Source organism: Marmota marmota, unplaced genomic scaffold, assembly GCF_001458135.2.
Source record: "Marmota marmota marmota unplaced genomic scaffold, marMar, whole genome shotgun sequence".
In the NCBI taxonomy this organism is placed as follows: domain Eukaryota; kingdom Metazoa; phylum Chordata; class Mammalia; order Rodentia; family Sciuridae; genus Marmota; species Marmota marmota.
In genome coordinates this window covers 11,255,309-11,272,731 of record NW_025999853.1, presented here as the reverse complement: position 1 = coordinate 11,272,731, position 17,423 = coordinate 11,255,309, and the positions used below count along the sequence as shown (strand labels likewise).

The following is a 17,423-nucleotide window of genomic DNA, read 5'->3' as shown; positions in this document are numbered from 1 at the left end:
TAGTCAACAAAAGCCTAAATTATATGCTATTCTCTTATACCAAGCCAGATCAACAAAAGGTCACATAACTAAGATCTATCACTGTTTCCCAAAAGTAGTGTCATAGATGTATGATTTTATAATATTCTACATATTTTTACTAAGAGTAGATATAAAAATTCATTTGTGCTTTTAATAAAATTATCAAAGACACTACCCAATGGAGTTTTCTATGTCCCTTCCTTCTACAAAGATCTTCATGTATTAGCACAAATTTAATACGAGGAAAGTCTAGAAAACATTTTTCTCTTTACACAAACCAGTAATACTTACAATTTTTAAGAAAATGATATTTAAAGAAATCGTTGGGGATTTTGTTTTGTTTTGGCAGTACTGGGAACTGGACTCAGGGACACTCTAACACTGAATTACATCTCCAGTCCTTTTTATTTTTTTATTTTGAAACAGGTGCTCTCTAAGTTATTGAGGCAGGCCTCAAACTTGCCAATCCTCCTGCCTCAGCCTCCCAAGTAGATGGGATTACAGGAGTGTGCTTATTTCCTAGTTTTTTGCTCCCAGCTGTTAGAAACCTCTAACAGAAGTTTGTTTTCAACTTCAGCAATTCCCCATAGTTAGTTCTCTGTGGAATCAATTCTCACATACCCTCTCTTGTCTATAATTATGTGAGTTTTATTCCATCATCTTCTGTTACTTAGAAGTTTTAAAACTGTATTTTAATTTCCTAAAAAGTGATATACACCAAACACTTTTATGTCATCAATATCTCCAGTGCTCAATACAGAGCTCCAAACAAATAAGCATAATATACATATTAGTAATATTTACTGTTATCATATAGATATGTATATAAAATTATTGTAAGATATCTGAATAAAGAAGATTCTTGGTCTCAATCTTACAATCCATTTCCTATAAAGAAAACAGCAACTAATCACTCTGATATTTTAAACTATTTATATGTAAAGTAAGTCTTTTCTTGTTAATTTATAGCATACCTGGGTAGGTTCAGGAGCCATACTCTTCCTTTGTTCTGTTGATTTTTCTATTGCTTCACTTAGAGATTTTGCATATTGTACCATAGCCTTCAACTGGGAATCCGTCAAAACCCATAATAAATCATCCAGTATTAGAACTAACTTTGTTGCTATGACATTACAGTCCTTTAACTGTCAGAAAAAAAGATTTATAAAATTAAGTCAAGAATTGTACTGTACTGTACTGTAACGTACAATACACTTACAGTTTTTTTAAAAAAGCTAAGTTTTTTTAATTGAATTAAATATAGATATGAATACTTCTTTCATTTAACAAATATTTACTGAGTTCCTATAATATAGAAGGAATATCTCCTAGTGCCAGAGCTAACAGTGGTAACAAAAGACTTACAAATTCCTGTACCTTAACAATACAAGTTCTATAGCACTTACATAAACACATTTATAATTAATAAATCACCCAATTACCTGTATTAAATCAACTAATTCTGGTAGAGAAAGGGGCATTAAGATGAATTAAAAACTAAAGTGCTAGTTTATCCACATTTTACTTTTCTGAATACATATGTTAAACACTATACATTGAGAAATGTTGTCAATTTAATATAATTATTTGTATCTACTCACCCAAAGCCTATATTGTTGAGTCTGTAATTACTGAGCCATGATTAAAAAACGTCATCACTTCCCCATTAAATTTCACCAAAAACCATAGAGGATTCACAACTTCAATATCCTTAAGTAACTATCTTCCCCCATTTAAGTAAATTACCAGTTAAAATTAAAAAGTTTTGGCTACTAATAAGGTTTTTGTTGTATATCTATTACTGAGCAGGATTCAATAACAACAAAAGTAAAATTACTTTCTTTTCTTTTTTTTTATTGTGTTGTTGTTTTCTTTTATGTTTTCATTTTTGCAGAGCTAGGGATTGAACTCAGGTACTTGCATATATGCTTGGCAAGTACTTTACCCACCAAGGTAAACCTCCAGCCTAAGAAATGAAACTATAAGGCAGCAAATGTTCAATAAACATGCAGCAACTAAGAAATTTATTCAATTTATCAAAAACAAAATCTTTAAAATTTAAATATTAAGTCTAAAATACGGAGGAATGTTATGATTACACTAACTTTCCACAAATACTGCTTGAGACATTATATCACCTTTTATTTTGCATTGACTTAATATGCTGTTTATAGTATGCCAATAATCTACCTAAGAAGTTATTTAAAATTTCCTGTCAATATTAATAGTTAACAAATGAACAAGGCCCCGGATTTGATCCTCAGCAACACACACACACACACACACACACACACACACACACAGTTAATCTGGTTGACTTACTCTTCTTTTAAGAGTGACTCTGATTTTTGATTGGTTGGTTATTAATCGAACAGGTGCACACATAATTTCAAGATGTGAACTTTGAGTAGCATCTGCCTCTATTCGAATCATCTGCCAATTTATTTCTTTAAATGTCAAAACCTAAGGAGAACAAAGAGATTAGCTTCGCATATTCATGTAAAGAAAATGAGAAAAATGTAGATTTATAAAAATAAAATGTTATCTTCTCAACTAATTTTCATGACATTCTAGAAATATTTATCATGCTGTTTTTATTTTTTAATTGTACATGTCCATAAAATTCAGTAACACACCTTAAAACTGTCAATACTTTTAATCTAAGAAACTTAACAGAGTACAAAAAGCTCTTGAATCATGTGACCAAAAAGCATTCCAATAATACATTTTAATTTTATAAATTTAAAATTCAATTAAGCAGCTGAAAAGTTAATATAGCGCTTGTTAGTTCTTTTTTCTTCTGTTATCTATTCTTTTAGGTATACAGTAGAGAATATTTTGATATATTAAAAGGGCTCATTAATTCTGTGAGGTGACTTATCGTAGTCAAATATTAAAATGTCCATAGTTTATAATTAAAGGATTAAGAATAACAGAAAAAGTAGAAAAATTTAAAAAGGCAAAAAAGAGAAAACCCTGATACCAGGCAAATATGGCAAACAAGAGATATATTTTAAATTTATCACTAAAACATTTTTAGAAAAGAGAAAGAAAAAAATTCACCTCTCCTCTCTGTGGATCTTGAATACGAGTAAATCTCAAATCTCCATGCTCCCAGTTTGCATTTACACTATAGATCCTTAGCTGAGAAAGTTCAAATGATGCATTGAAGGCCTTTGCTCCAATTCGGATGACAATAGAATTTACAGAAACAGTAATTCCCTCAACAACTTTTTCAGCAAAACCATACTCACTAGAAAAACAAAGCAAAAAAAAAAAAAACTACAATGCACTAAAGCCATACACAAAGTATTCTCATACAAGTACATATTTAAAATAACTTCTTTTTATGACAGATGATGTTTATCAATAAAAAAGTATGATTCTTTTCAATGACACCCAAAATTTAAGACATGATGAATTACCTGGCTTTCATAAATCATATTAACCCCAAATCAAATACTCAAAAACCAAGCTACACAAAAAGTATTGTTTTACAATTTTGCTGAAGTCATTCAGTACTTGATGGACTCAAATCAGAAAATTCTCCATTACAGTTGTCTCTCCTTTTTTTCATGTTGGCACCCACAGTCTTTCATAATGTCCAATGTTCCAAAAAGAAAAGGCATTTTTTTTTTGAGATGAGAAATATAAACACTTGTCATTGATAGTGGTCATAAGTCTGGAGTAAGATGTTCAATTCCTCAATAGTTATCAAGTTTCTTTAAGTATATATTAATTGATAATAATATTTATGATTCATAGGCATCTAGTCTCCATGACTGGTGGTTGTCAAAGATTAATCCCTTCAATTCCTTGCCATAGAGGCTGGGTTGCTTCATAAAAGCTTATATATTGAGCACTGAGAAAGTTCAATAGCATTATGATAGTAACTTACCCCCAAAAGCGTCATATCCTCAATATTACCTACTCTGCTTTGTCATTGCAAGTTTTTCAAGGGAAAAAATTTACATGTGGTCATGACAGTTCCCTCTTGGGAAAAGGAATCACTGGTAAGTATCTTAGGGCTGCAGAGCACAAGACATGTTTAAATGTATTCTCTTGTTTCTTAAATTGTCCTTACAGTATTGGTTTGATTTTGCTCTTTGTTTTGCTTTTCAAATGAATATTTTATGAATGTCTCATGCCTTTTGGCTGCACACTCAATAATGTGTGCATGGTAAGACTCACAGAGCAGAGAAGTGTTATTTTTTATTAGACTGTGTCACTAGGGTGATGCAAACTCACAATTTTTCTTTCTTCCTTTCTTTCTGTCCTTTTAGTCATTTCCTCCTGGTTTCCTTCCTCCCACAAGCCAGTCTTCCTAGAAAGGAATATTCTAGACTTCTGAGGGTTGGCGATTACAACTCAGTGGTAGGATGCTTGCCTAGCATGCTTGAAGCCCTGGGTTCAAACCCACACACCACCAAAATAAATGAATAAATGAATATAAAAAAGAAAGTTTAAGGGGCTGGAGATGTGGCTCTAGTGTTAGTGTGCTCGCCTGGCATGTATGAGGCACTGGGTTCAATCCTCAGCACCACAATAAAATAAAATAAAGATACTGTGTCCACCTAAAACTACAAAATAAATATTAAAAAATAAAAAAGAAAGTTTAAAAAAATAACTTACACTATTCTATCATTCATTTTTTGTTTAAAAAAACAAATTTGACTTGTTAAAACAATAATCTAGACTAGCTACAGTTTAGCTATAAAAATGTTCTCAAAATGTCAAAGATTTTAAAAATTGAAAGGTACTCGAAATTACTTTATTAATAATCAATATTCATACCTATTTAATCTCAAAAAGTTTTAGTCAATTAGCATCTATAAGTAAGAGCTAAATTCTTAACATGAAGGCTACTAAGTTTAACAGGAATATGATCAGAAAAAAAATTTGTATTTTCTAGTTCAATTCAACAAATATTTATTTGTCCCATGTAAATGATCCTGAGACATAAAGAAAACCAAAATTCAGCTGTAGCATTACAGGGATCACAAGTTAATAGAGAGGAGAAAACATATATACTAGTTTCTGATAGTCTGCAATCAAGAGTTTTTAAAAAGTAATCATCAGAATACTTGTTGGGAAAGAGATTACTTACATAACTAGGGAGAAGAACCATTTGTCCATAGGAAGAAATACAACAGAAGGGAAATCTTAGAATAGAGAAAAGCATGAGCAAAGACACAGAGAAGTAAGACAGTAAAGGTCAGATTTCAAGAACGTAATTAGTATAGCATAACTGCGACCCAGACTATGACTGCATTTTGGCAGAAGGGGTGGTAGAAATTTGCCCAATTAGCAGCTTATTTCATCAATATGCCCATCATTTATAATTTTATATCTCTATCCAGATCTCTTACTATGACTTCAGTAAAATTCAAATTGTCCATCAAATCTCTCCACCTGGCTGTCTCACACACATTACAAACACAACATATCTAAAAGAGAGCCCATCATCTAAAACCCTCCCCATATCTACTACTGCTCTTCTTCTTGACTTGCTATCTTAATGAATAAGTAAATTACTTTTCAAGCCTCAGGGGACTTTTTTTCCTTTTCCTTTTTTTTTTTTTTTGAGACAGGTGTTTGCTATGTTGCCCAGAACTAGTCTCAAACATTCGGACACAGGTGATTCTCCTGTCTCAGTCTCCCAAGTAGCTAGGTCTACAGGCATACACCACCATACCCAGTTAGATAACACATCTTTTAAATAAAGTAACACTTTGGGGGCTGGGGCTGTAGCTCAGCAGCAGAGCACTTGCCTAGTGTGCGTGAGGCACTGGGTTTAATCCTCAGTACCACATAAAAATAAATAAATAAAAATAAAGATGTGTGTCTTTCTACAACTAAAAAAAAAATTTAAATATAACTATCACTTACAGAATTACTGATAATAGTAGTAGATTATCATTAATAAATATTGAGGCTCTGAGCCTCAATTTCTTCATCTGTAAAATAAAACAATACCTGCTCAAAAAATTGCTATTACCTTAGGTAAAATGATGCAAATATGGTAATTTACACACTCATTGGCTTGTCTGAGGTAATTCTGTTATAAAACAAAGTGTTCGTCTACTGAGTTTAGAAAATTGAGAAATAAACAATGAGAACTCATCAGCATCTAAGAACTTCTTTTATCCTAAGGACAAATATTGGTTACTTAAGATAGAAATATTCTTAAGAGTTAGAAAAAAATACTTTTGTAATAATTATGTGGGAATATCCTTTTGGAATAATCCAACCTTACCTGTTCTATATATATTTTAATGCTGGTATTGAACCCAGGGTCTTAAGTCATGTGTTCTGCAACCCAGCTACAATCCCAGTCTGAACTTTTTTTTTTTTTTTTTTTTTTTTTTTTAGGTGTAGATGGACACAACAATATGCCTTTATTTTTATGTGGTGCTGAGGATCGAACTCGGGTCCCACCCGCGCTAGGAGAGCGCTCTACAAAATGAGCCACAATCCCAGCCCTGAACTATAACATTTTTAAATGTACACAGAATTAGAACACATGGGATGGGGATGGTGGTATAACTCAGTGAAAGAGTACATGCCTAGCAAGCATGAACGCCTGGATTTAATCCCTAGCACCAAAAATAAGTAAATAAATAAGTTGCAATCCATATTGTAGAATCCACTGTCAAAAGGACGAAGACTGAATCAATGACTAAAGTTTATTTTTTTAGTAGACACAGGGGATTGAACCCAGGGGCACTTATATGAGCCAAATCCCCAGCCTTATTTTTATTTTGAGACAGGGTCTCATTAAATTGTTTAGGGCCTCACTAAGTTGCTGAAGCTAGTCTTGAACTTTCTATCCTCCTGCCTGAACCTCCCAATTAACATAGTGTGCCACAGTGCTAGCTAAAGTCTATACTTTTTAGGTTATGCTAAAATTCAATAAAATTTGAAAGATAGAATTCTAGCTTACAAATAGGTCTCTTCACAGTTTGAACATTTCTCAACTTAAAAAGTTTACTAGACTTTGGGGGGGCTTGGGTTGTGGCTCAGCGGTAGAGCGCTTGTCCATCACGTGCGAGGCCCTGGGTTCGATCCTCAGCACCACATAAGAATAAACAAAATAAAGGTATTGTGTCCAACTACTTCTAAAAAATAAATATTTAAAAAATTATTTTAAAAAGTTTACTAGACTTTGTATTAAACTTTGTAGAAATTACTCTGCGTAACATTATCAGTCTACATAGGGAAGGGCCAGTCTGTTTCTCTTTTTTTAATCTCTTAGCTAGAAAGAAAAGGATCAGTGTTGCCCTACATTACATGCTTACAGGGACTGTTGAAAATACGTATTCAATATTTATAATTTTTGGTGGTATGGGAGATGGAACACAAGGGTATTCTACCACTGAGTTATATCTCTGATCCTTTTTTTTTTTGACACAAGGTGTCACTAAGTTGCCCAGAATAGCCTTGAACTTGCAATCCTTCTGCCTCAACATCTTGAATGGCTGAGACTACTGGCAGTGACACTGCACTGGGTTTTAAAAAACAAACAAACATATTTTTGATACTCATTCCAGACCTAATGGATCAAAATTTCAAGAGAAGGAACTTTAAAGACTCTGATGACTTAATATGCACCCAACCAGTTGTTACAATCAGGCAAGTCTGGAAGACACCAAAATAGATTAACCATACTGCCAGACTTTGTATTAATGTCAAAATATAAGGATAGGGTTGGGGTTGTGGCTCAGTGGTAGTGCGCTTGCCTAGCATGAGTGAGGCACTGGGTTTGATTCTCAGCACCACATACAAATAAATAAAACAAAGGTCCATCAACAACTAATTAAAAAATATATATGTAAGGATAATTACCATATGATTAAAAAGCCAAAATAATAATTTATTGATATTATAAATCCATAAATTAGGAAGAACTACACTAAGTGCACAAGAACAAAATGATTCACTTCTGCCATGTTTAATTAAAATAAGTCTTTAATATAAATTTTCAATTTTCTTCTTTCAGTAACTAAATCATTTCTACTTTTTCTCCAATTCTGACAAGCCAATCTGAAGACCAATTACTCTATTACACTTGAAATCACAATCTAATCTTTAAAATCTCAAGTTGCTAGATGAAGCACAAATTAAAAACAAGTTAATGTGAAAGTTCTTTTCTCTGTCACCTGTAGTCCAAACATAAAACCATACATTTGATAAATACCGTATGGCCTTCAGTCAACTCTTAGCAGCAGAAGAATCATCATTAGATTCCCATATGAAAAGATATTGATCAGACTGTAGATATTCTCAAAGAATGCACTAATATAAAGGTGGTTCAACCTTTGTAAAACAGAAATGAGTGAGGGTGTCTACGTGCACCACATTCATTTAAAGAATTTTATCAATAGCTTTACACAGCACTGAGAATACTAGATGTTCAGGGTTGCCATGTCACACAACTTCAGGAAGCAGATTACATTAAAATACATGTGGGCATTTCATGTGAATCCAAAAATAATGCAGAAATCCTGCCTGGAAATGATGTAAAGCACAAATTCCGAATTTATTTTAATTTTTTATTTTCCAGTGCTGAGGATCAAATCCAGAGCCTTGTATATGCCAGACAAGACTATTCTACTGAGTTACATCCCCAGCCTGATCCAAGTGTTCAGTGTAAAAAAACAAACAAGTAAGTTTTTGAAGAACAATTTTAATTTTTCAAAAAGGTTTTACAAATCGGTCCTCATGCTCCCACCTCATTAGCACCTAACTTTCATCTTTCGAAATCCAACCTGTGGAAAGTGTGAACATTTTATATTTAATGAATTAAATATAAAAGGTCTGTAATTTATTAAGATACCACTAATCTTTTAAAGTTTCATTGATAAGAAATGATAATGCAGAGAAATTATAGTACCCCATTATCTGAAAGAAATATATTCCATGACTCCCCCACAATGAATGCCTGAAATCATGAATAGTACTGAACCTATACACTATGTCTTTCCAATACATCCATACCTAAGATAAAGTTTCATTTCTAACTTAAGCAACAATATCTAACAACAAAATATCTAATAACAAAATATCTAATAATAATAATAAAATATCTAATAACAAAACAGAAAAAATGTCTCTCAAAATGCCTTACTATATTGTACTCACCTTTTTGTGATAATGTGAGATGATATAATGCATATGTCATGAGATAAGATAAGGCGAATGACTTGGGCATTGTGACTTAACCTCTTAACCCGCATCTTTTTCTTTTTTCTTTTCTTTTTTTTTTGATACTGGGGATTGAATACAGGGCTGCTTAACAACTCAGCTACATTTTTAAAAATTTTTCAGACAAGGACTCACTCAGTTGCTTAGGGCCTCACTAAGTTGTTAAGGCTACCCCCAAACTTACAATCCTCCTGCTTCATTTGAACACAGCACTGTGATACCTTGACCATGGATCTAATAACTCAAGACAGCTACCAAGTAACAAATGGGTGGGCAGCAGGGGTACATTGGACAAAAGGATAACTCACATTTCCATTGGAGGCATCAAGATTTCATGCTATTCATAATGGTGTAGAATTTAAAACTTATGAATTATTTGTTTCTGTAAATTTCCATTTAATATTTTCAGGCTATAGTTGACCATGGGTAACTAAAGCCACAGAAAACTGCTGTATTCAGAAAATAAGAAATTATGTCATTTATAGAATGCCTAAGCTCTTCTGCTTCCATTTTCTGCAGCTGTTCTGCCTTGGATAATCATTAGTACTTAATAGTAAGGAAATCAAGATGAGTCCAAAGCGCTAAAAATCAGCTGCTACTTTTGCAATGTATACAACTAAATCTGTAAGATATTTGATGGGAGAAGTGACTATAGTAGGGCTTTTGAGATTAAGAGATTTTATTTTATGTTCTGATACTGCAGATAACAGAACCAACTAATGAAAAGAACTCACTTTGATAGTCACAAATATTAATGGAAATAGCTCACCTTTGTCCTGAAGCAGTTGCTATTGGTGATGGGCCATTAGGGGCTCTTGGTTCTTCACATGTACTCATTTCCATTATCACTTTATCTAGAGACTGGTAAGAATGTTAAAAATGTAAACAAAATATTAGATATTTTCTTTGTTTTATGAAAGTATTATTTTATTATTTTCTCTTTCATTTCTTTGAGAGCAAATTAAACAGTAAATGAAGAAAGTCTTAAGTAACATTAAAATTCTAAAAAAACAAATATCAGAAAGGAAAACAAAGTATTCAGTCCTATCTCAAGGCATTTATCTAGTGGAAAAGTTGTGAATATTCTATAAGTACAGGAGAAAAACAATCAGAAGTAGCCACTAACTGATGAGGACATCAGAATTTATGAACACATAATCTCTAAACCCAGATGTATGTGCTAGAGTTGTGGCTCAGTGGTAGAGAACTTGCCTAGCATGCATGAGGCAATGGGTTCGATCCCCAGCACCACATAAAAAAACTAAATAAACAAAATAAAGATACTGTGTTCATCTACAACTAAAAATTTTTAAAACACAGGTATATTATTAGTTGATAAATTAATTACATAGTAATGAATAGAACTGAACCACCCATAAAGGGCTTATAGCTATCTGAGACATAACTAATCAAAGTATGAAGTAAGTAAAAAATATGAAAAAATAAATAATCCCATATGAAAAAAGTTCTTTCCCAGAGTTTTTTCTTCTACCCCCTTGAATAAAGAGCAAACATTGTTAGTAGTCATCATTAACCACTTTGGTCATTCTCATTCTCTATTTTATATGCAACATTTATCATTATCTGAACTTAAATCTTATTTTATTGTGTACTCATTCAGTTGGTCACCTCTATTAAAATATAAGTTCCCTCAGGGCACAAAACAGATGCTTAATAAATATTTATGATAACCAAAGCAATCCTTAGCAAAAAAAAGTGAAACAGGAGGCATCACAATACCAAACCCTTAATTATACTACAGAGCTATAAGAACAAAAATGCATGGTTTTGGCACCAAAACAGACATGTAGACCAATGGTACAGAATAGAAAACACAGAGACAAACCCATATAAATACAATTACCTCATATAAACAAAGGCACCATAAAAATACAATAGAGAAAAGATAGCCTCTTCAACAAATAGTACTGGGAAAACCGGAAATCCACATGTAGCAAAATGAAATTAAACCCCTGTGTCTCTCACCCTGCACACTCACAGTGGATCAAAGACCTAGGCATTAGACTAGAAACCCTGAACCTAATTAAAGGAAACGCAGGCCCAAATCTACATCATGTCAACTTAGGAAGTGACTTCCTAAACAAAAACTTTACTCTGAAAGCACAAGAAGTAAAATCAAGAATCAACAAATGGGATGGAATCAAACTAAATATCTTCTTCACAGCAAACGAAGCAATCAAGAATGTGAAAAGAGGGCTGGGGATGTGGCTCAAGCGGTAGCGCGCTCGCCTGGCATGCGTGCAACCCGGGTTCAATCCTCAGCACCACATACAAAGATGTTGTGTCCGCCGAAAACTAAAAAAAATAAATAAATGTTTTTTTAAAAATCTCTCTCTTTCTTTCTCTCTCTCTCTTTAAAAAAATAAAATATAAGAGTAACAATAAATATTAGTGAGGATGTTGAAAAAGGTACACTTATACATTGCGAAGTGGTGCAACCACTCTGGAAAACAGTATGAAGATTCCTCAGAAAACCTGAAATGGAACCACCATTTGACCCCGTTATCCCACTCCACAGTTGTATACCCAAAGGACTTAAAATGAGCATATTACAATGACACAGCCACATCAATGTTCACAGCAGTTCAATTCATAATAGCTAAGTTATGGAACCAACCTATGTGCCCTTCAACAGTTGAATAGATAAAGAAAATGTGGTGTCTAATCACAATGGAATGCTACTCAGCCATAAAGAAGAATGAAATGATGGCATTTGCCAGTAAATGAATGAAACTGGAGAGTATCATGCTAAGTGAAATAAGCCAATCCCGAAAAAACAAAGGCTGAATGTTCTCTCTGATATGTGGATGCTTACTAACAATGCAGGGGTAGTGGTGGTGGTAGTGGTGGGGTCACCATATTGAACAGGGGGGAAATGGGGGGAAGAGAAGGTGGATGAGAATGGGAAAGACAGTAGAATGAATTGGATATCACTGTCCTATGTGCAGATATGATTATACAACCAATGTAATTCTACATTATGTATAACCAGAAGAATGACAAGTTATACTACATATATGTATAATATTTATGGAACTGTGAGTATAACTAACTGGTAGTACAAGCTTAGCAGGCTCAAGGTTCTGGATTCAATTTCTACCATTGGAAAAAAATTACAGAATAAATTAATAAATGATGAAAAAATAAATTTTCTTCAAAAAACAAAGATATTAAAGAATGCATTACTTAATTTACTAGATCAGTAAACCTAAACACACAGAAAGATCTGGATTACATGTTATTAAAAGAAGAATTTCACAGTATGTCAATAGTTAAATGATGCTATAAAATATACCAATTCATATGGAACCAGTCCAAATGTCCATTGATAGATGAATGGATAAAGAAAATGTGATATATATTCAAAATGGAGTTTGATTTAGCCATAAAGAAGAATGAAATTATGGGACTGGCTAGTAAATGAATGGAACTGGAGAATATTGTGCCAAGTGAAATAAGCCAGACCCAGAAAGTCAAGGATCAAATAGTTCTCTCATATACACTAGACCAAAATAAGTTTAAAAAAATTTAAAAAGTAGGAGTGTGGGGAAATCACATGAAAATAGGACATCAGTGGAGTAGAGGAAAGGGATTAAGGAAGAAAGGAAAGATGGGAAAAGGGAGGAAGAGTCCAATGAAACTATCCAAACTATCCTATGTAAATCAAAAATGCTCTCTGTTCACAGTAGACTCTACATACATATGTGAATATACCACAATGGATTTCACCTTTATGTATATCTATATTTTTTAACTATAAATAAATAGAAATAAATTCCCAATAAAGTAGGGAAAAGAAAACAGGGGAGGGAGAAAAGAAGGAAAAGGATAGGTATTAGGAACTGAATTGGAACAAATAATATTTCATGCTTGTATAATTTAGTAAAAATGAACCCCAATATTATGTATAACCATAAAGCACTTAAATTTTTTAAAAATATACCAATAATATTTTAGATCTGAAAAACTTTATGCTCTCCTTTTAAAATTCAAACTTCTCATATAAGGGTTGAAAAAAATCAAATCAAATAAGAGGAAAGCTAGTGGGTGGAAAATCCCACAAACCAAAATACTAACATAGTAGATAACTGACATATATAAATGTTTATTTATAAAAATTATCAAAACTCACCAAAGAGATAGGATGTGTTTTCAGTTTTGTCCAGGGGATCTACAGAAAAAAAATTTTTCTTTAAAATAAAGTACAAAAAAAAAACCTAAAACAGTAATCAACATAGTTACTATTTTTATATACTGACAGACACCAAATTCTATTGGATGATTTTTTTCTTAAATTGAAAAATAATGAACTACACAGCTTATTCATACTTTTAAAATCAGATGTACCTATAAGAAAATACAACTAACTTAGTTGACTAAATAAAAATTTCAAGTTCTTTTATGTTTTTCCCAGTCCTTAAAAACATATTTTAATTTCATGATTTAAATTAAGAGTTCCCAGCAAAGCATAATCACTGCTGTTTATTTAACAGAATCCTGATCAATATTTTTATAGATATTCAAAGAAATAAAAAAAGTTAAGGCCATTAATGTAAAATTCAGGCAATACAAAAAATTAAGGCTCAACTATACCCTGCACTAAAAATGTCAAGTCTGTATAGGTATTAGGTTTATGGAGGATGGAACCAAAATTAAAGATTACCAATAAAAGGATATAGGAAATTTCTTCAATCTTTTCTTAGAAACCCAAATTTTAATTTTGTGAAAAAAATTAGCATGCAGTGTATTTCAAGTAAGCAGACTCTCAAACTAAGACTGATCATTAAGAGCAAGAAATGATACAAATCAACAAAGATAATAACAACTTAAGAGTAAGTAGGGAATATGGTAAAAACAGTAAATAGAAACCTTTAAATTTTTCAAAATGAAGAAGAAACAAATGACAAACAGGCAAAATTCCAAATAAAAGCATAATATGTACAATAAGAAATAACAGTTCTCATGTTTTCAGTTTCAGTTAATATTACTTGCTACAAATTTAAATAGTCTCATTTAGGGCTGGTGATATAGCGCAATGGTAGAAAGCTTGCTTAGCATGCATGAGGTCCCAAGTTTGATCCCTAGCACCACAAAAAGAAAGAAGAGGAAAAAAAAGTTTCATTTGGTAATATTATGAAAAAAAAAAAACTGTCTTTGAATATGGGTCAACCTGAAGCAATCATTTTACGACTAACAAATTAATGATTTTACTTAAAATATTTATAAAATCATATTTAAACAAAATTAAAATCTATGCATATTAATATTGACTTTATATTTGTAAGTACATATCATAAATATTTCTTGCAAAGAGTTTTTCTTTCAATAAAGGACTTCTTTATATAATGATTTAAAACAAAATACTTATTTTAAAAGAGATAATTTAAAAATGATAATATAATATGCTCTCCACAGATAATAAAGTCTTACCCTAATGGATGCTTTATTACAAAAAACTTTGTTGATAGCAAGCCATGTGGGCAAATCCAACATATTCTGGAGCACTTCTTCATCCAACTCCAAATTCTTCAGTTCACCTTCTCCTTTAAGAGTACTTAGATTTATCTTGTCAGGAGATAAATTTTTGGTAAATCTGAAAGAGAATATATGTTACATTTGTTTCAGTGTCAGTTACTGTATGCCAGCATCATTCTTGCAAATATACGGAGCATTAAAGAACCACAAAACAACAGAAATGGGCTCTGCTTAATCCATGTTCAATGTGTTTTGTTGTTGTTTTGATTTCTCATATTTGTAGCTCTTTTATACAAAGCCCTACAGTTTGGGTGGCACACATTTGAATGTCATATTCCCATAAACAATCAAGCTCTCATTCTTACTTTCCTTTAAGTATTTAGTTCAGTATTTAGTGAGTAACTATCACTATTTTCCATGCACTATGCAAACAGTGGGGATGACATTTCACTACAGACTACATCACAAAAAGGGAGAGTCCTATTCTACTAACCAAGCTACAAAGAAGGTAAGGGAATGAGGGAACCTTTTAGCAGAAGAAGCAGTTGCAGCAGCCAGCAGCAACAGATATCATTCATTATCACAAGAATAATGGTTAAAGGACAACAGTACTCCTTTTAGAATTATCTGGTGATTCCTGGTATTAGAAACTGATCTTAATCATTTCAGAATAAATTCTGGAACATACAAATTGTTTTTAAAAGTCTCTGAAGAAGAAGATTATGCAACTCTATTTAGAAACCAATCTTGGTGTTTTCTGTGTGATACTTTAAAATATCAATTATTTAAATGATATAAATTATTTAAAATCTTGAATTAGCTGTACAAACATCAATTATCCTTTTTATAGGAGTTAAGATAACTGAATGATAAAAGGCCTAAGGAAAAGTGGCAAATATCAGACGAGGCCTTGATTTTTCTTTTTTTTTTTTTTTTTTTGCAATGCCAGTGCCAGAGATCAAACCCAGGGCCTCATGCACAGTAGGCAAGCACCCCATCACTGAGCTATGTTCCAGCCCAGTAAAAATATTTTAGCTCCAAAAAAAAAAAAAAAAAAAGAAACAATAACAGTTAATATAACAATGAACATGTTCTAAGGGTTTACTGTGTGCCATGGGTTTACTCTCTGCATGCATGACTACTGCACTTAATTCCTATGCTAACTCCTTAGGGTCAATACTAATTTTTTTTATTTATTTATTTTTAAAATCTTATGATCCTGCGTCAACCTTTCTTTTTTTTTTTTTTAAAGAGAGAGAGAATTTTAATATTTATTTTTCAGTTCTAGGCAGCGGACACAACATCTTTGTTTGTATGTGGCGTGCTGAGGATCGGACCCAGGCCGCACACATATCAGGCGAGCGCGGTACCGCTTGAGCCACATCTCCAGCCCCCAATACTAATTTTTTTAAAAGAATGTTTTTCTTAGTTGTAGATGGACAGAACATCTTTATTTATTTATTTTTATGTGGTGCTGAGGATTGAACCCAGTGCCTCATGCGTGCGAGGCAAGTGCTCTACCACTGAGCCACAACCCCAGCTCCGGTCAATATTAATTTTATCTCCACTTTTGAATGAACAAACAAAACAAAAAACTTGAATCTATTTGCCTACTGTCACAACTATTTATAATACACATCAAAGGTATTTTGAGATACTTTGATATACATTACTTAATCCCCAAAACAACCCTAAAAAGTGAAAAATTGCTAACTTTACCCAGCAATTACTTTTGTGAAAGTAAAACCAATGACAAAATTAATTATTTCTTTTGAAGTTAAATATTAAAGCAACTACATGTCCTGAGTCATTTACAAGCTTTACATGTCAACAAGAATACCAATCATTAGCCGCCAGTTTCCGGGGGCGTGCCCACCAAAGGGGTCCGGAAAAATTACTGTTGGTTCCCAGATCACCACTCCACAGCACTGGAGCTTAGATGAATGACAGAGAGAGTGCTCAGTCGTTTGGGAAACAGGGCACACGGTGGGGCTGCAAGTGTAACCAGATCCTTGGGGAACCGCCTCCTGTGAACAGGACCTGGCTGGCTGGCTGGCAGGAGGAAGGGGGAGAGGGGCCAGAGAAGTAAAACGGCGCTGGACTAACAGAATTGAGAGACTCCCAGGAGCCGCCTTACAGGGACTGCTGTCAGCACATAGAGGGCAGAAGCTCGGCTCGGAGGGCACAGCTCCGCCTACTGGAAGAGAAGAAAATGGATCTCTAAGACTTCATTTTTTTTTTCCTTCTCTTTTTTCTTTTCTCCCCTTTTATTCTTTCTTTCTTTCCCGTTTCAAGTTTTATTGTTCTTTCCATTCTCCTCTAATCTATCTCTCTCTCTCTCCTTTCTTTTTAAGAGCACCTTCCTTCCCCTACCCCGCAACTTTCATCCCAAGCATTACGTCTTCCATTACGTGTAATTGTCTAAATGCAAACAGGTGAATGTTTTGAGGCTGTCTATAGGGCTCCTAAATACCTAGCTACTACCAAACACCCTGATCCAATCGCCTGTTAATATCCCCATTCAGTAGAGCAATCTTCCAAAGTAGCCAAGACATACTAACCTTCATACCATTACAGCACCTAACCTAAACATAAAGTCCTAAGAACAAACAACAAATCACTATATACATACAGAATCCGGAAGCTTTTTATGAATTGAATGAATCAGCTTTAAAGTACAATAAAGCCCAACATTTCTAGGC

General features: G+C 33.1%; 1 protein-coding gene across 4 annotated transcripts in view; it reads right to left on the bottom strand.

Moving 5' to 3' along the window:
* Nucleotides 1-17,423, bottom strand: part of Bltp3b (bridge-like lipid transfer protein family member 3B) — a 92,211-nt gene that overhangs the window by 46,694 nt on the left and 28,094 nt on the right. For 3 of the 4 annotated variants that reach the window (XM_015482886.2, XM_048803322.1, XM_048803330.1), the window contains exons 2-7: nucleotides 14,677-14,839; nucleotides 13,379-13,417; nucleotides 9,995-10,086; nucleotides 3,085-3,274; nucleotides 2,344-2,484; nucleotides 996-1,166 (exon numbers count right to left, since the gene is read on the bottom strand). In XM_015482886.2, the coding sequence (XP_015338372.1) occupies nucleotides 996-1,166; nucleotides 2,344-2,484; nucleotides 3,085-3,274; nucleotides 9,995-10,086; nucleotides 13,379-13,417; nucleotides 14,677-14,839 (796 nt within the window). Of the gene's footprint in view, nucleotides 1-995; nucleotides 1,167-2,343; nucleotides 2,485-3,084; nucleotides 3,275-9,994; nucleotides 10,087-13,378; nucleotides 13,418-14,676; nucleotides 14,840-16,827; nucleotides 16,847-17,423 lie in introns of those variants that run through there. The other variant, XM_048803320.1, reaches the window with a different exon arrangement.